The 16,898-nt window shown below is 40.0% G+C and overlaps 1 protein-coding gene across 3 annotated transcripts in view; it reads right to left on the bottom strand.

Annotated features, from left to right (window-relative positions):
• Positions 1–10,343, bottom strand: part of CAV1 (caveolin 1) — a 58,839-nt gene extending 48,496 nt beyond the window's left edge. Inside the window, exons 1-2 of one of the 3 annotated variants that reach the window (XM_015816439.1) lie at positions 10,301–10,343; positions 7,961–8,125 (exon numbers count right to left, since the gene is read on the bottom strand). In XM_015816439.1, the coding sequence (XP_015671925.1) occupies positions 7,961–8,062 (102 nt within the window). In that variant the 5' untranslated portion in view covers positions 8,063–8,125; positions 10,301–10,343. Of the gene's footprint in view, positions 1–7,960; positions 8,126–9,514; positions 9,578–9,850; positions 9,981–10,300 lie in introns of those variants that run through there. The other 2 variants (XM_015816437.1, XM_015816438.1) reach the window with 2 other exon arrangements.
• Between the last annotated feature and the right edge of the window lie 6,555 nt (positions 10,344–16,898).

Below are 16,898 nucleotides of genomic sequence, written 5' to 3'. Positions count from 1 at the left end.
TTCCTTTGTTATTTATTTTATTTTTATTTATTTATTAAATTTCTATGCTGCCCTCTGGACTGATATGGTTTTGCTCTAGAGTACTGTAGGAAATTGAGCAGGGTGGCCCAGGATCCCTCATGAGATGGGGGGGGGGCAATCTTCAAAACAATAGATTCTAAATACAGTCCTTAACAATTACTTTGTAATGATAAAGATTCCAAAGGTGCTTCCATGAAATATATTTTCTGTTGCTACAGAAACTTAGGATCAGAAACAATAGGTATGAATTATGCTTTCTAAAATTTCATTTAAGTGTAAGTAAGAAAATAAAATTATTTATGTCTAAATAACAATGGAACAGTGTACTGATGAAAGCTGTGGATTCTCCATCTCTAGAGGTTTTTAGGAAGAGTCTTGATAGCCACTTCTCAAGGAAGATCTAATTGGTTCTGTGGGCTGCAAAAGGTTGAACTAAGAGATCCTTACAGTCTTTTCCAATTCTATGATTTATAGGAACACATAAACACTGGGCCAAGTATTGTCACCACTTTTGCTCTATATTCTTTTAAATTCCAAACACCAGTTTCTAAGTTACAGCATGAGCTAAGCTACCTGTGTTTCCCCGAAAATAAGACTGGGTCTTATATTAATTTTGCTCCAAAAGATGCATTAGGGCTTATTTTCCGATTAGGTCTTATTTTGGGGGAAATGCGGTACTGAATGCATCCGTCTGGCTGATGATCTTAACAGAGGCCTATTTTAGAGGTAGGGCTTATATTACGAGCATCCTGAAAAATCATGTTACAGCGTATTTTCTGGTTAGGTCTTATTTTCAGGGAAACGGGAGTATCACTTGCTGAATAAAGGAACTGAGGCATATGATGGTAGGAGAGCAGGGAGAGGAAATAATGTCACAAGAATGCTGATGTCATCTTGCAAAGGAGGGAGAGGAAGAGGAAGAAGGGGAGGGAGGGGGGCTAGAAACCAGGAGATTATGAGTTCTAATCCTGCCTTAGCCATGAAATTCAACTGTTGGACCTTGGACCAGTCACACTCTCTTAGCCCAACTCACCTCACTGGGTTGTTGTTGTTACGAAAATAGGAGGAGAAAGGAGAATTAGATGTTTGCTGCCTTGAATTGTTTATAAAAATAATAAAGGAAGGACTCAAATAAATAAATGTACTTGCATCATTTCTCATCATGGCATTATAATATGCGTGCCATTATGTTAAACAACTTTGTGGCTTACAATGGATGCCTATGAAGGAAACGTGAAAAATGAACTGACAGGAATACCTTCAAAAGCTGCCCCTATAACTGGAATGAAAACAAAAAGCATATTTTTGGAGGGGCCATGCTGAATGATTATCACATCTGTAATTCCATAACCCTAAAATGGCTGTGGTGGATCAAACATTCAAGGAAGTCAAGAATATCACAACAAGACAAATAAGGGTCTACTCTGTGCCTTAAAGATCCATGTTTATTTAAAACAAGTGTAGTTGCAAAAAAGAGAGACAAGTATATAAGCAGAAATTTCTCACAAGAAGGGAATTGTGCCTTTCAAGTCAATGAGATATGTGACAGTTGCTAGAACTTTCTTTTAAAAATATTATGTATTTTATTATCATTTAACTTAATTAACGATCCCATGCATGCTTATTTAAAACTGGAACTCAGTCATAAATGGGTATATTTGCAAGCAAGTTACATACATTCACCTACTTGGCTATGGACCACACCCAACTAACCTAGTCTGGGCTTGAAAGCTAAGCAGGATTGGGCCTGGTCAGTTACAGAATGAGCTGTTACAGGTAAATGTTTAAAGAGGGCATCTGCTGGTAGGATAGATAGGAGACAATCAGAAAATACCCAAGCTGTGGCTAGATTGAGAAATTGAAATACATTTGAAAAGACAGCAAATTTGCCCTATTATTGTTCCAGACTTTGGTAGGAGAACTTTTTCTCTGTCCTTTACTCAGGGTCTGAAAGTATTTACCGGGATTCCAAACAATTGCAGTTCAAAAGTAACATTTACTTCAAGATCCCTATTAGACTGGGCAGAAAGTAAGTCTGCAACCACTTGTAGATAGAATAGCATATAGCTGGAAGGGACTTTGGAGGTCTTTTAGTCCAGCCCCCTGCTCAAGCAGGAGAATCTCTACCATTTCAGACAAGTTACTATCTAGTCTCTTCTTGAAAATCTCCAGTAATGGAGTGCCCACGATTTCTGGAGGCAAGCTGTTCCATCAGTTAATTGTCCTCACTGTCAGGAAGTTTCTCCTTAATTCGAGGTTGTTTCTCTCTTTGATCAGTTTCCAATCACTGTTTCTCGTCCTTCCCTCTGGTGCTTTGGTGAATAACGTGACCCCCTCTTCTTTGTGGCAGCCCCTCAAATACTGGAATACTGCTATCATGTCTCCCCTATTTTTTCTTTTCTTTAGACTAGCCAAACCCAAGTCCTGCAGCCATTCTTCATATGTTTTAGTCTCCAGGCTTTTGATCATCTTAGTTGCTCTTTTCTGAGTTTTTAAAAAGAGGCTAGACAGTCATTTGCCTGAGATGGTATAGGTTCTCCTGCTTGAGCAGGGGACTGGACTAGAAGACCTCCAAAGTTCTGTTCTATCCTATCCTATCCTATCCTATCCTATTCTTGATTTTGAAGTTTCTCCTGCCCTGATGCAATTGCATAGAATGGCAACTTTCAATTTGGATGCAAAACTTTACCACAAATTAGGTCTGTCCCCTAATCACTGCAATCTGAAATAAGCTTTACATAACATCACCCAGTTTATATTTGTAACTTGGATCTGGTTCTAAAATATTCTTAAAGGGGATGAAAAGTTGGCTGCTGTTTTATCTGAATGAAAGAACAATTATTTCAAAAGAAAATGCTGCAAACCTCCCTCCCCCAACACGATAGTTTTTTTTTTTATTTTAAAAAAAAGCAGCAGATGAGACTATACTTTTGAAATGCCTCACCAGTAGCATGTGAGCACAGGGAGATGGGAGAGGAAAACCTTTTGTATTTAATGGATCCATAGTTTGAACCTATTTGTAGCATTCCCATTTTTCTTTAAGACACTGGATGTAACTGACATGTTTGATTTCCCTCTAGAGGAAAGTTTGCAAACATTTCCTCTAAAATATGCATTTTTGCTCTTATTTTTCTTTCGTGTGAACTGCCTTTTATTCCCAGTAGTATCCATCTATTTCTGTTTGGATATGTTTTTAGAAACCAATGTAGATCCCATCCCGCCTTCCTTATATCACTAAGCCTTGTAAGATGTTCTTGCTCTGTAACCTTCAGCTGCTCTGAAGAACAAGCTAGGAAGTATGTTCTCTGAATTCCCGAAACGCTCCCTTCTTTCTAAGCCTATTTTCTCTTCTCAACTTAAAAAAAAGCTATGTTGCAGTATTAAGCTACTTTCTCATGCACTGTTCTGCAAGAAATATTAACTATTAAGACAATGTTGCCTTATGATGAAAAATCCAAATCCAGTTCAGTGTTTTGTTCTTCAAAAGAAATTCAGTATTTAGTGGTGCTTAGTTCCACCTAAAAGTATACTAGAACAGTCTCAGATTCAAGACTATCTCTCAATTTTGATTTGCAATGGCTGAACTCAGAATATTTGACTTGTGGGGAAAATTCTGCTGGATGATTTTGGGTTTAGAAGAGGTACCTACATTGTAGTGACTGGTGGAAGGGTCTAGATTAGAAGGCCCTTTGGCCAATCGTATTAAGGATTCTTTGATGGACAAAGTGAAAGTTTTTCATCCTTTTCGTAAATATTAAGAATTAATGGAAACCCAGAGGAGAAATGTGACAAGGCTCACTTCAGTGTACCACTATAGAATACAGATATAGTAGACAGTGATAATTGCTCATTTGGCAATCAATTAAAAGAAAATCCTTGAGAGAATCTCAGGGAAGTGAGTTCTGGCATTAGGAAACATATAACATGCAGAAACATCCAAATATACAATCTCTTAAGTAATATATGTTCTTAACCACTTCACTGAACCACTTGTGCTATGCAAACATCTGAATTAACTTTGAGACAAAATAAATCTAATAATGCAAGAAAGACATTGTGAGCAAAACATTGTGAACAAACACTGTGAATGATATAATTTCCTTTCAGGATATGAACTAGCTTAAGAACTACTTCAAGCCTATGAAATATGAACATACTAGATTTTGAATTCAGTTGAAAAATATCTACAATTATTCAATTGTAATGGATGCCCCATATATATACAGGGACCAGGGGTGTTTGCAGGATGAGTCAAAGATGTCAAGATGGAGGTCATAACTCTGCAATCAAAGCCCTGAGGCTTTGGTATATGTGTTGATGTGACATGCATATCAAATGTGGTAGAGCTTCAGTCATGTAGACATAACCACCATCTGATTACTTGACTTCCTCACAGATGTCACTATTTATATACTCTTGTTCTACTACAAATTACCTACAATTTTATAAAGTTAACTAAAACAAAAATAACCAGAATCAACTTGAGTCCCTTTCAATTTCATAAAAGTCCTTCATAGAAACTTGAAAAATTAAATTCCATAAGCACAAATTCAGTTGCTTATTGGCCTAAAAAATCTTTTATTTTATTTGTCAAATTTACATAGCTGCCTATTTCACAAAAAAAGTGACTCTGGGCAGTATTCAACAAAGCTTTCTCATGTATATCAACCTTCCTCAGAAATACTAGAAAAATCTTGCCTACTCCAATATTTGAACAATAGTGTAAACTCAGTTTTTCCCCTTACAAAACGTCCATTAGGGAACACTGCTGTGTAACTTTCTTATAAATAGGTTTCAGCCCTGATAACTGAGACTTCAAAGTTCTTCCCAAATTTATCACCAAATGGCAATTTCTCATGGAAAAACATTAAAATTACAATACACTGAGAGGAATCACTTTAACTGTATTTAATTAGTTTCAATGGATTTTAATTAATTACATTAAATAAAAAACCAAACCATTTTCCTTCTAGCTTTTCCCCCTTTGGGTCCTGTTCGTCAGCATACAGTTTCTGGCCTTCCATCGAAAAGCCAAGTGAAACTTTCAGCTGTTGCATGTCTCAGTTTTAAGTCAAGTACACTGCAGAAGGACAGGCTTCCTAAACCAACAAGACTTCAATTATATCCCCTTCGCCCTCAAGTCATATCTCCAAATGCAAATATCCAGAATTCTTTTTGATAATCCACCCCACCCCCCCAGTAATTTCTACTGACCCAGATTTGTTGGAATGGACCAAGTCTGACTACCAAAGCAACAACAGATTCAAAAGAGTCCTTCTGCTCTGTCATTTCTTGTAATGTTTCTCATTTTGGGGGGGGAACACATTTTTAACAGGGAAAGGTGTCTACAGGTGCAGTCTGGACTGATGAAGCTGGAAATGATTCTTTTGCAAAACATCTTGCAATCCAGGTCAACATAATGGAAGCAGTACAGGTCAGATGGGATTCCAGCACAATGTGACAGTATAGAATCCAGCCAGACTCTTTTCAGCCTTCTCTAATACATGGCCTCAGGGCTGACCTGGACATTATTGTAGATATATGGTACATTGGCTGCTTCAGGTATCAGAAGAGAAAAAGTGAGGAAGAAGGGCAGATTGAACCTTATCCTTATTCTTCTTCCTATCTATCTGCCCCCCCTCCCCGGCACCAATATTGGTTGATTCCTCCACAGACCATGCAGCCCTTGCAGTGGCAGCATTGCTCTGACTCACTCTATTGAGTGCAAATGTCTGCTGCTGCCACTTTTAATGGGCATTAGTATAAAGCCACTTTTTGGCACACCCTGTTTCTCTCTCATTGTTTTTATCCTCCTTCCACTATTTTGGTTTGGTTTGTCCTTTTCTGTACTTCCACAAATTCTAATTCTGCCACCCCACCCTATCCCATCTGTGATGCCACAGTGCCTGCATAGGCAGAAATACTGACCCTTGAAGCTAGGAAATAGAGTGTTTTCATCAACCGTAAATCCACATCATATAAATTTACAAATCTTTTTTTCAGTTAAAGAAATCTGGACCATCATTTAATGATTTAGAGCATGGGTTTGCAATTTTTTTCAAACTGCAGACCTCTTAATCAGCAACAAACTTACTGAAATCTCTGAGCAACAAAATGGAGACCATGGCATTTTTTTTGTGGGAATACAAGTCCCACCCTTTCTTTATACTTAAAAGAAAATTTAATATGGTTGTTGCTAACTGCATTTGAGTGAGGTTTTTAAAGAAAACCCTTTGAAAACTGAATCAGAGTCTAATACTGTGCATCCAGAATTGGTGAGATTTATTCTAAGACCAATCTGCATGCAATCACATTCTAAATTTACTTGTACTGGGCAATGGTTAAGAACAAAATGTCACCACTGCTATATTTATGGCTTTTAATGTAAGACCATATGCAATCCCCCCAAAATTTATATGAGACTTCTAGACCATCTCCAGAAGTTTCCACCAGATGGAAAGGGTGAAGAAGTGAAAGGTGTCCTAACAATTAACTTAATTCAAATTTTATTTTTGTTTTGGCAGGCTCTGCCTACTTTATGGGTGGCCTCCAATACACATCTCAAAGTGTGCCTTTTAACTTTGCAATTGTTCTTTTTAACTCCTGTTTTTAACTTTGTTTTTGACTGTGGCTTTTATTATATTTTATTTTATTTTATTTGTAAACTGCCCAGAGTCATTCATGCAAGTGTGATGGACATTACAGGAATTTCATAAATAAATAAATGTCTAAATACACTTCCTGACATCCTTGCTTTCCTTTTGTCCTTTTACCCCTTTAACAAATATCATCTTATTGCTGGCATTTCCTTTGGTGACAGAAAAAGTGGAATAAGTTTCTAAAGCGACACTCCCTATTTACAGTTGTTGAAAATACAGATCTATTTTTTAAAAAAACCAATTTGCCTAATTTCATCATTTTAGAATTAAATAATCCAAAAGTGATTAAATATTGCAATCTACTCTTTTCCATTAGTTTAGCTTATCAATGAATTCATGGTTCTCCCCTCCGCCCCCCCTTTAATTACTCCAATCTTCTGACAGCAGGATCTTGTGAACAATGTTATGTTTAATGAGAAAATATTCAAATGCATGTTTCTTCTTAAACATACACCCTCCCAAACTTATTTTAGGCAGCAACTTGTTTTCTCTTCTATGAGCAGATGTTGCAAAATAATGCAGTGGTTATTCAACAATAAGCCCTGAGAAGTGAGTGTCGAATTAAAATTACCCGGTATAAAAAAAATGAAATTACATGCATCTTAAATATTAACCCATGCAGAATACCAAAAACTTTATGGAGGATATCCAACCCCCTCCAAAACCAAAACACTTTTCTACAAGATTTACTGTTCTTTTTAATGTATCTTGTGATACTTTACTTTTTCATAGTTTTAGCACTCTTATCACTAGCACTGTTTCCATTTTACAGGTGATCAACAAGTCATTCAAGTATTAACTTGCTAGAAAACAGAGACCCACATCAGTTGCATGCAGCTTTTCTGGATGATTATTTGTGGAATAAGTCACATTTCTAAAAGGTAATAATATACTCAAATAAAGCATCCATTAGGAAGGTAAACATTAAAAAGCTTCATGCATGCAGTAGAGTGCTTTTCTCGTTCTAAACATGTTAACCGATTCCTTCTGTCATCAAAATTGTTTAACCGTAATAAAGGTGTACATCCTGCATCTCTCTGCTGGCTCGTGCATCAGATTTTACCCATCGCCCTTAAAAAAAAGTGAGTCCTGAGCGACATTATGCAAACTTCTAGCCTTGTATGAAAGCCCGAGCTTAAGAAATAAACCGTCATCAGTTTCCCTGAGGGAATATGCCTGCGCACCTTCCGTGGATTTCCCAATTCCCTCCGTCCACTCCGATTCGGGGGCGGGGCGGGGGGGGGGGAGGTCGAGCGCAGAAACGGATTTGCGTCTCTTACCTTCACTACCTCGTCGTTGAGATGCTTGGGGTCCCGGTTAACCAAGTCGATTTCTTTGGTGTGGACGTCCTGGAACTCCTTCTCGCTAAGTTCGTCAGCCATGACCTTGTTGTTGGGCTTGTAGATGTTGCCTTGCTCCCGGATAGGCCCCGTGTAGAGAAAACCCTAGAGAGGGAAGCGGGGATGGGTGGGAAAACGATCAGTCCGCCGCGCTGCCTGAACTGAGCGTCCCTGGGAAAGGAAAGGGAGGGAGGGGTGGGAAAAAAATTCCCGCGACGATTCAGAACTGCTGACTGAATTGGGGAGCTGATCAAGCCAGGAGGAACTTCATGCGGCCACTGTCCTCAAGGCTGGGTTTTTAAAAAAGTACCTTCACCACACCCCTCCGCGAACCTGCCTGTGCTGTAATTCCTTCCCGCGCCGCCAGGGGGCTTCTAAAGGCAGAAGCAGGGAGAGGCGAGCTCCGCGAGGCAGGGAGCGGCTACCTCGCCCTTGAATTCCGGCGCTTCCAGGCTCCGGGCGCCGAAATCGCCGATAAATGCCAAAATTACCCGCCCACCCCTCCGTGGGAGAAAACCAGACACAACTTCACCGATCCTTTGGTTAGACGGAGGTTCTTGACTTCGGAGCCCACGACATTTTGCAAAGTGCATGAACTCCCCTTTGATAAAGTTACTCTCGAGGAAACGCGGGTGCATCGCCCAAAGCCTCCTTTTATTTCGTTTTAAGATCCGCTACAAACATGGCTCCTCGGACTATCCAGGCAGGATCTGAGGTTGGCATCAGTTGAGCATTCCAAGGAATTAGGGTAGGTGGCAAAGAGACCACGCAGCAATCATTAAAAGGACAACTTCGGACAGTCTTGGTCCGATTTTCCCGCAGGCAGGTTTGGGAGGAAGAGAGCGATAACTAACTATTCATTACATCGCGGAATGATGAACGAGACTTCAAAATATTTAATTTGAAGTAAACTGACAATGAAAAGTGAAGTTTCGAGCCTTCTCCAACTTTGAGCCTGTCAAAAGTCTTGGCACTCTAATATCCAGCACCCAGCCAGCGTGGTCACTCCATTTAGACTGGACCACGTCGGAAAGGCTGACTGGTTGATGGTGCCCAGAGAAAAGGAAACCTGCTTTGCAATCTTGCTCAGTTCTGGGGAGACGTTCCTAAAATAGAAGAGGAAATCGGCTTTTCCTATGCCCAGTCGGTTTTACTTCAAAGGATAAACAAACAAACAAAAAGTCCCAAAATCTCAGTACTCAGGCGTGAAAACTCTCTGGTGGAGGCCCAACCCGAGGCATTCTGTTTAAGCAATCCCAACCTCGCGCTTCCCTCTTTTGGATGGGTGCAACAGACCTGCTCCACCTAAGAGCTAAAGACCCCTCTAGGGACGGGTGGCCGCTGGACTTGGGAATTGCGTTCTCCAAAAATCCTCTCCCCCGCCTTAATTAATAACCACAACGCGGTGTGTGTGTGTGTGTGTGTGTGTGTGACTGGGGTCCTGCACCCGACAGATTTTGCAGAGCAGCAAAGCCTCCCCCCCCCCGCACTTACGCGCCGAGAGCCGTTTGCCTGCTGGCCTCAGGGTGGAGACGCCCTAGCTAGCTGGTGCGATCTTTCGACTGCTGCGGGGCGAAAGAAACTGAGCAACCCAGCTCCGGGGGTGGGGGGAGGAAAGAGAAGTACCCAGCCAAGGAGATCGAGTTACCGGCCGACACGCATAACCTCCCCTTGCCCGGAAAAGTCCGGACTTCCTCCCCTCTGGGGAAGGGGCTCCGAGGTGGAGAGACCGAGATAGGAGGCGAGCCAACAGGGCTCGCGAGACGGCTGGAGCAGGTACCGAATGCCAGGAATGTCAAGCAGTTTTTAAAAATGCAAAGCAGCTCCTACCTCTGAATCTACGTATTTGCTCCCAGACATGCTGTCTTGGGCTGGCTCGAGGCGCTGCAGAAATGTTTCTGATGGATAAATGGCAGGATCCGAAGAGGGACGGGACCTGACGCTGGCAGCACACACGATTCCCCCCCGCCCCGCACCCGCACGCGCACACACAGGCGGCTGCCGAGTGGGAAGCATCTCCAAGTGGCCGGGTTGGCCGCCCGCCAGAGTTTGCTTCTGCTGCTACCTCTGGGGCAGAGCTGAGAGGTCTCGAGCCACATCTCTAAGGGTGCGGGGGCGCGCGGGGCGGGGGAATGCCACCCACTACAGGACAGCCTAACCACGTCCAGCAGATTCTCTCCCCCCCCCTCTTTATTCCCTAATTGGAAGCCGGAGGCGATACTTGTTTTTTGGTCAGTCCCAGCAACCTTGAAAGTCCCCAGGTCCACGCGCCGGCTCTACCTCTTTGAGCGGTCCTGCTGCTCCGGCTAAAGGGGGAAGAAAAAAAAAAGCAAAAGAACACGGTCGCCTTGTTTGCAATTGCTCGTCACTGGGGTTGCGATCTTTCCTTAACGGTTAAATAAATAAAAAAGAGAGAGTCCTCTACTGTTCTGCCTCTCTCCTGCTGTCAAAGCTGTGTGCAAAAGTCACGGGGCTGCCTTGGGGCTTCTGCGGAATCACGCGGAACGAGTGAAAGAGTTGGCCATCCCGCTGGATCAAAGCTGATGGTCATTACGAAGCTTCTGCGCGAAAAACCTCCTGTGTTTAGAAACTTGGGCTTCCCTCTGAGCGACATGGGGACCTTCGTTCATGGCTGCTACATTTCAAAATGTTTTTATTTGCTTGGTTCTTTCTCTCCCCCCCAAAAAAAAAAACCCCTGCCTCCATAATTAGTATAGTATGCATATGAATATATTAAAGAGCTGATTTGTTCTTCATGGTGTTTTATTAAACATAAACTATTGATGATACCATAAATAGCAAATGTGTTACCTTACAAAGGTTTTACCACCTGGATTGCATTGGTATTGGAAATGGATCATTTAAAGGGCATATGGGGTTGGATGGTAATGCACAGGTATTTTAAAGGGCATTAATGCCAGAGAAGCGAAGAGAGACTCCAGACTGTTTTGCTTATACTGAAAGCATGGAATTCAGGGTGTGGTTGCTGGCAGCAAAATAAAGTGTAAGGAGCTTCAAGAAAGCAAAATAGAAAGTCAAAGTACATTTAAACTTAGAACGGGACAGTTGGGGCACTGGGTCCAATCCTCCAGCAAAATCCTGGAAATTTAATCAAACCAGTGTGGGAAGAATCCAGAGAAAGAAATATTTTGGGGAATATTAAAAAGGCAGAATATATTTTCCCAAAGGAATAATGGAGATCTTTTAAAAGGCAGAAACACCCCCACACACACAATTCAGCAGAAATCAGCTTTTAGAAATGCAGATGTAATAATCCATTCAGGAAGGTTGGAGCCAGGAAGCTAGAAATTAGGAAGACAAAGACACCTAAAATCTACATACCCCCCACCCAGATTCTAAGGACAGGAGACATAATAGGATTAACCCAACAATACCAAAAGGACACACTCAGACTCAGGTCAAAGTACATGACACAGGAAATACAAAGCCTCAAACAGGAACAGGAAACAACCTCAAGAGCCCCAGAAGGTATAAAAGCCCACCACTTTGCTCCATGTGGTCAGTTTTTCCAGAGCCATCTTTCTGTCTGGATCTTCTCTTCAATAAACTACAACCTTCTTTCTAAAGCAGTCTCCATGTTGTTTATTCCCTATTTGGACTGGACCCTGATGAAGATTTTTCTTTCTACACCAGCATATACATTGGGCAATGATTTGGTCTTGCTTATGATAAACAAGCTGCTAAGGATTCAGTCATTCTACTGGCTGTAATGAGAGCCAAGTTGGTGCATTGGTCTAAAACTGTGAATTCTAGTCCTGCATGGAGAAGCCAGCTGGGTGATTTGGGGGCCAGTCCCTTCTCTTTCAGTCCCAGGAAAAAGGTAATGTCTGAAAATGTTGCCAAGAAAACTACTATACATGGATACCCTTGTAGTCACCAGGAGTCAAAACTGAATAGAAATCATACAAAACAACACACATGCACAAACTTGACTTCAATAGTCTGGTGATAATAAGACTAACGTTAGACCACACTAATTATTTTGCATATCTATTTCATTAGTTCAATGTATTCCAGAATTCTCATTCTTTAGGAGACCACTCCCTTTCATATGTTCCAGTGTTGGTATTTCAGATTCACTGCTGCTGTTTTCTTTGTGTCAAAATTGAATCCAGTGTGTGAATACAAAAGGATTGTGAATTTCAGTATTTTCACAGTAGCCAACCTCAACTGCACCCAGCCCTGCTATGCTCATCCTTCCCACCAACCCCCCAAAGGATAAAGAGCTGCATAAGTCATGAGAGCAGAGAGTAAGTCTAGGTTTGCAGAGCCTTTCTGGGAATCTTTAAATAATGTCTAAAGACAGGCTCATACTTGAAGAGTTTTAGCCCAAAAAGTTATTGGAATTGTCCAGAGGACAGTGTCTTTATTTAGGATAACTTGATCTCTTCCAGCTCCTAAGCAGTAGAATTTTGCCACATCTCAGATGCAAATATTCAGTAATAAATACTGAAAAATCATTTATCATAAACATTTCAAGCCCTGTTTCATGGGCAAGGGAATATCTGAAGCAGTGCTTTCCCTGAAGACCTTGATGGGTCACTGGAAAAACATGATCCAGGCAAACCTTCATTCATCCTAATCTCGGCCTTGAATTTCTGAATTTCAAAATCTTCCTTCCTTCCTCCCTCCCTTCCTATTTACTTATTTGCACTAGGCACAACAATGCCATCTGTCTCTTCAGTAAACAATATTTGTCAGAACTTTAAAATCCTACATAACTGTTTTTCGTTTGGTGTTTTTTGTTTTTTTTTTGTAATAACCATGCAAGATTGCAAGACACAGTTCATGGAATGTTACATACATACTGGCAGAGTTTATATTCGGTCAGATGAATTCCAGAACAGGTTAGGAGGAATTGTGATGTCTGGTAAAGTGGTCAAATGTAGCTATTTAAACTCAATTGTGAAATATGGATATATAAGAAATGCAGATATTTGAAACAACTTGTGATAAATGAAATACATCACTAAGATCTAGAAAGGCAGTTGCAGTTATAGTTGCATTAACCAACATTTTCATATCTAGAATGCCTCTGAACTGGCAGCCTGTAAAACCACCTTTATGAAAATGCTTCCATTCTTTTCTACCAATTATTTACTGAAGGAAAAATAATAGATACATAACACATCCTTGAAAATAGAATAAGATATGACTAAGGGCATGGATTGTCCTTTCTTCAATAAACTGAGTGTCAGCTTCTTTGGATCCAACAAAGTCAAACAATTGCTACAATGTAGTAAATCCATTTCTGGGGCCCCTTTGCTATATATTGCACAGAGTTGTGAGATGCAGTTAACAGAATAGTTTTATCTACTAGATCAGAGGTCCCCAACCTTTTGGGCACCAGGGACCAATTCCATGGAGAAAGGTTTTTCTGCGGACCGGAGGGGGCGTGGTTTCATGTACTGCCTGCGTCCCGCGGATGGGGCTTTGCTTGTTTGCGCGTACCAGTTTCTGGCATGCCATGGACCGGTGTCAATACAGACCCCTGTACTAGATAACACAGTAGAGTCATGAGGTGCCACATTTATGTTTTTATCACATTTCTATATCACCATTCACTTAGAAGATAGTCCAGTAACAGTGATGTGGGCCTAGAATATTTTAGAGAGGGTGCAGCAAGCATCTTTGGTCAGGATCTTAATAGCACTGACTACTAGATAGAGCTGCAACATGTATTAGATTCTAGATGATTCTGTCTGGGCTTTGGAGATAGCAGAATTAGCACTGGTTATGTTTGATGGGAGAGCACCAAGCAATATCAGGAGAATAAGACAGACTGGAGGTCAAAGAATTTCCTAGAAAAAGACTGTAACAAATCACTTAACAAGTTCCTCCCTCCAAACTTTTTTCTTCTCTGATGAATATCATTCTTTCAGCAGACAGGTATGCCTAATAAAATACTAAATTAGAATAGAGAAATACTGGATCCAGCCAGTAATTAAAACATAAACAACACATTAAAGAAGTTCAAATAAGAAAAAAACCCTATGAAGGGAACAGTGACAACCATGCAGCCACCCTTCCTTTCCATTCTGGAGGGTGCTTCCATAACTAATCCAGTTATTCCATTTGGAGCAACTAAACAAATAAACTTCACTTTCACTTTATATTGTTAAAGTATACCTAACTGGGAATCAGAAACTCTTGTCAAGTCAAATGGTTGCATAGGAGATTTGGAAGGAAGCTACAATATCAGATTCCTTGTGTGGCATGTTGGCAAGTGCATTAGTAGACGATGGACAGGGAGGGGCCAGCAACATTGGCTAAGTGAAAGTGTCCGCCTGCTTCAGCTAAATGATACCCAACCGGTGCAACCTGTCAGTGTTGTTGCCAGAGCAAATTTACACTGATATATTTTGTACTCCTCATGGCCTAGAAGACAACAAGTTAAACCAGATGCCCATATTTCTCCCGATCTCTTTACATTGCCACCATGCTGTAGGAAAGTGTCACTCTCAGTGATGTTTTAGTTAGGGCCCCAAAGGATTGGAGCGTGTATAACTGTCCAGGTTTTGCTGAACTTCATCTCCCACTATTCCCTACTGTAGTCTCTGCTAGCTGGGGTTGCTGGAATTGTAGTTCAGCAACATTCAGAGGGCCATAAGTAGAAATGATACCAACATTTGATTTTTTTAATATATTTTTTTCTATTTGGCTTTCCTTAAAGGGCTGACATCTCATTTTATATCATTCTGACAGTGATTAATTTGACAGAAAAGGACGATTCTGAAGACATGCCGCCAATTCCCAAATTATTATCCCAGAAACCAAAGATGATATACATTATTCAAACACATGGAAAGCATGTGTAGTATACAAATGTTCTGTTAAAAATTTAACTTCAATTGGTGTCTGCTTTGTTGAATATATAAATAAAACCTTCTACTGCAGTTAATGAGAACTTTATATTCTCATTAAAAGGATTTTGAAAATACAAATTACTCCATATTTCACGTCTATATTAGACCTGGAGGTCAAATCTAATCTGATTGATTTTGTAAAGCCTTTTAAAACATTCTGCATATTTTTTGCAGCATATGAATACACTGTATAGTGATATCCACACAAATTGCTTTTTCTAGAATCATAGTCATTTTGCCCATTTATTGTTGCTCAAGCACCAATTTGATGTGCCATGTAAGGCAAGGATAAATCACTTAATGTGTCACTATATTCTTTTATTCTCAAGGAGTGGTACTTGGGGATTCAGGTCCTAAAAGAAATTAACATGACTTGGGTGCCAAGAGTTTGATATATAAATGCAGGTACATGTGAGCATTTGCAAAACAAGGTGCCTTTGGCTTATACTGTGCTTTTATCATCAGCCAGCTGACTCAATGCAACACTTCCAAAGTAGATGTCAAGTGAAAATAAGGGGAATATTATAACATAGGACTGGACAAGATTGTCCAGGACATTGAACTGCCTAAAAGAAAGAACAATCCATGTTGTCAGCATGAAACTTGACTGCCTAGGCATCAAGATTCTTGTGCTACTATATGCTAAGCACGGCATACACTGGCCTGTCATAACATATCTGACCGTCTTTTTCTCCCAACCATTCACTGTTTTGTTTTGTTTTAAGTCAGGTTTAAAAGGGATCCTGACAGGTGCCCAACATTCCATTGACACTTTGGTAAAGGTGGTCATGGGCATTATATTGCTTATCGATGGTTTAATGTAACTTTGTTAAAGTCAGTCCACTTGGCAATTGAATTGACATAACTATTTCTGCAATGTTTGTCTATGACTATAATAAACTTTAAATAAATGTTTTTTTGCAAGAGAACATCCTTCTAACTCTGTCAGTAATATATTTCTTATGAGAAGTACAGTATTTATATTCAATCATAAAGACAGAAAAAAATGAATGTTAATCACTTTCATAAAAATAATCTTTAAACTACATACTATAGAATTGTTTGCCAGATTGTTTGCAGCATTAAAGGGAAATTATAAGAGAACTTGTGTATGTTCTTAATGCCCCTGTGCATTTCAACTGAAGTTTTATATAACTTAATCAAAGGCTCTTTGATTAATACAGCTAATTGAACACTTGTGTGTTTAAAATGTATATAGATATTGCACAAAGTAAGAGCATAGCTTGTAGATTAAGTATCTGCACATCCTAGGGTAGAAAGGAGTATCTACAAATTCCTTAGTTCTATGTGGGATGCTTAGTTCATCAGGTACAATAAGTGTTGTGCTTGGTTCTTTTATAGAATTCAGCTTCATTGGATCTCCTGCTCTTTCTATCTTGCATGCATGAAAATGTCTTTCCATGCAAGGCAGATCTCTAGAGCAGACCACTGGCTGAAGCAGCCCATGTTTTTAGAATAACCATTTGGAGAGATTATAAGAATAATGCTTCAAGATAATCTTTTACTTTGTCATTTACATACAAAACACAATATATACAAAAAAGTCAAAAGTTTAATTAAATATAGCATGAAGATTTTCTCTCCTCTCAGATAAACATCTCATTTTAAAGAGTGAATTTGGGAAGGTTTTGTTTTTCTTCTGATACTTAGGAATATACACAGTGGACGATACAAAAAGTATTAAGCTAGTATCCTTTATCTGTTCAGCTTCGTGTCTACTTGTTATACAACTCTTTACAGAATTTTGGAAACCCTCAAATCCTGTTAAAAGATATCCCTTATAACCTCCCTCCTCCCATGAGGCATATACTTGGTTACCCAGCTTGGAGACTTTACATATTATTCTGATTCACAGAAATCCTGCAAGAGTTTTCCTGTTTGACATTCGTGCAAATGAAGGAAAATGCTTGCATGAATTCCTCTGTTATTAGGAAACTGCATTTGGAGCATATTTGTACCCAAGGATATGT

This window comes from Protobothrops mucrosquamatus, unplaced genomic scaffold (assembly GCF_001527695.2).
Source record: "Protobothrops mucrosquamatus isolate PMUCROS unplaced genomic scaffold, P.Mucros_1.0 scaffold452, whole genome shotgun sequence".
NCBI classification, from domain to species: Eukaryota; Metazoa; Chordata; class Lepidosauria; order Squamata; family Viperidae; genus Protobothrops; species Protobothrops mucrosquamatus.
Note: the sequence above shows the minus strand (reverse complement) of the source record. Positions and strands in the feature narration are given on the sequence as shown.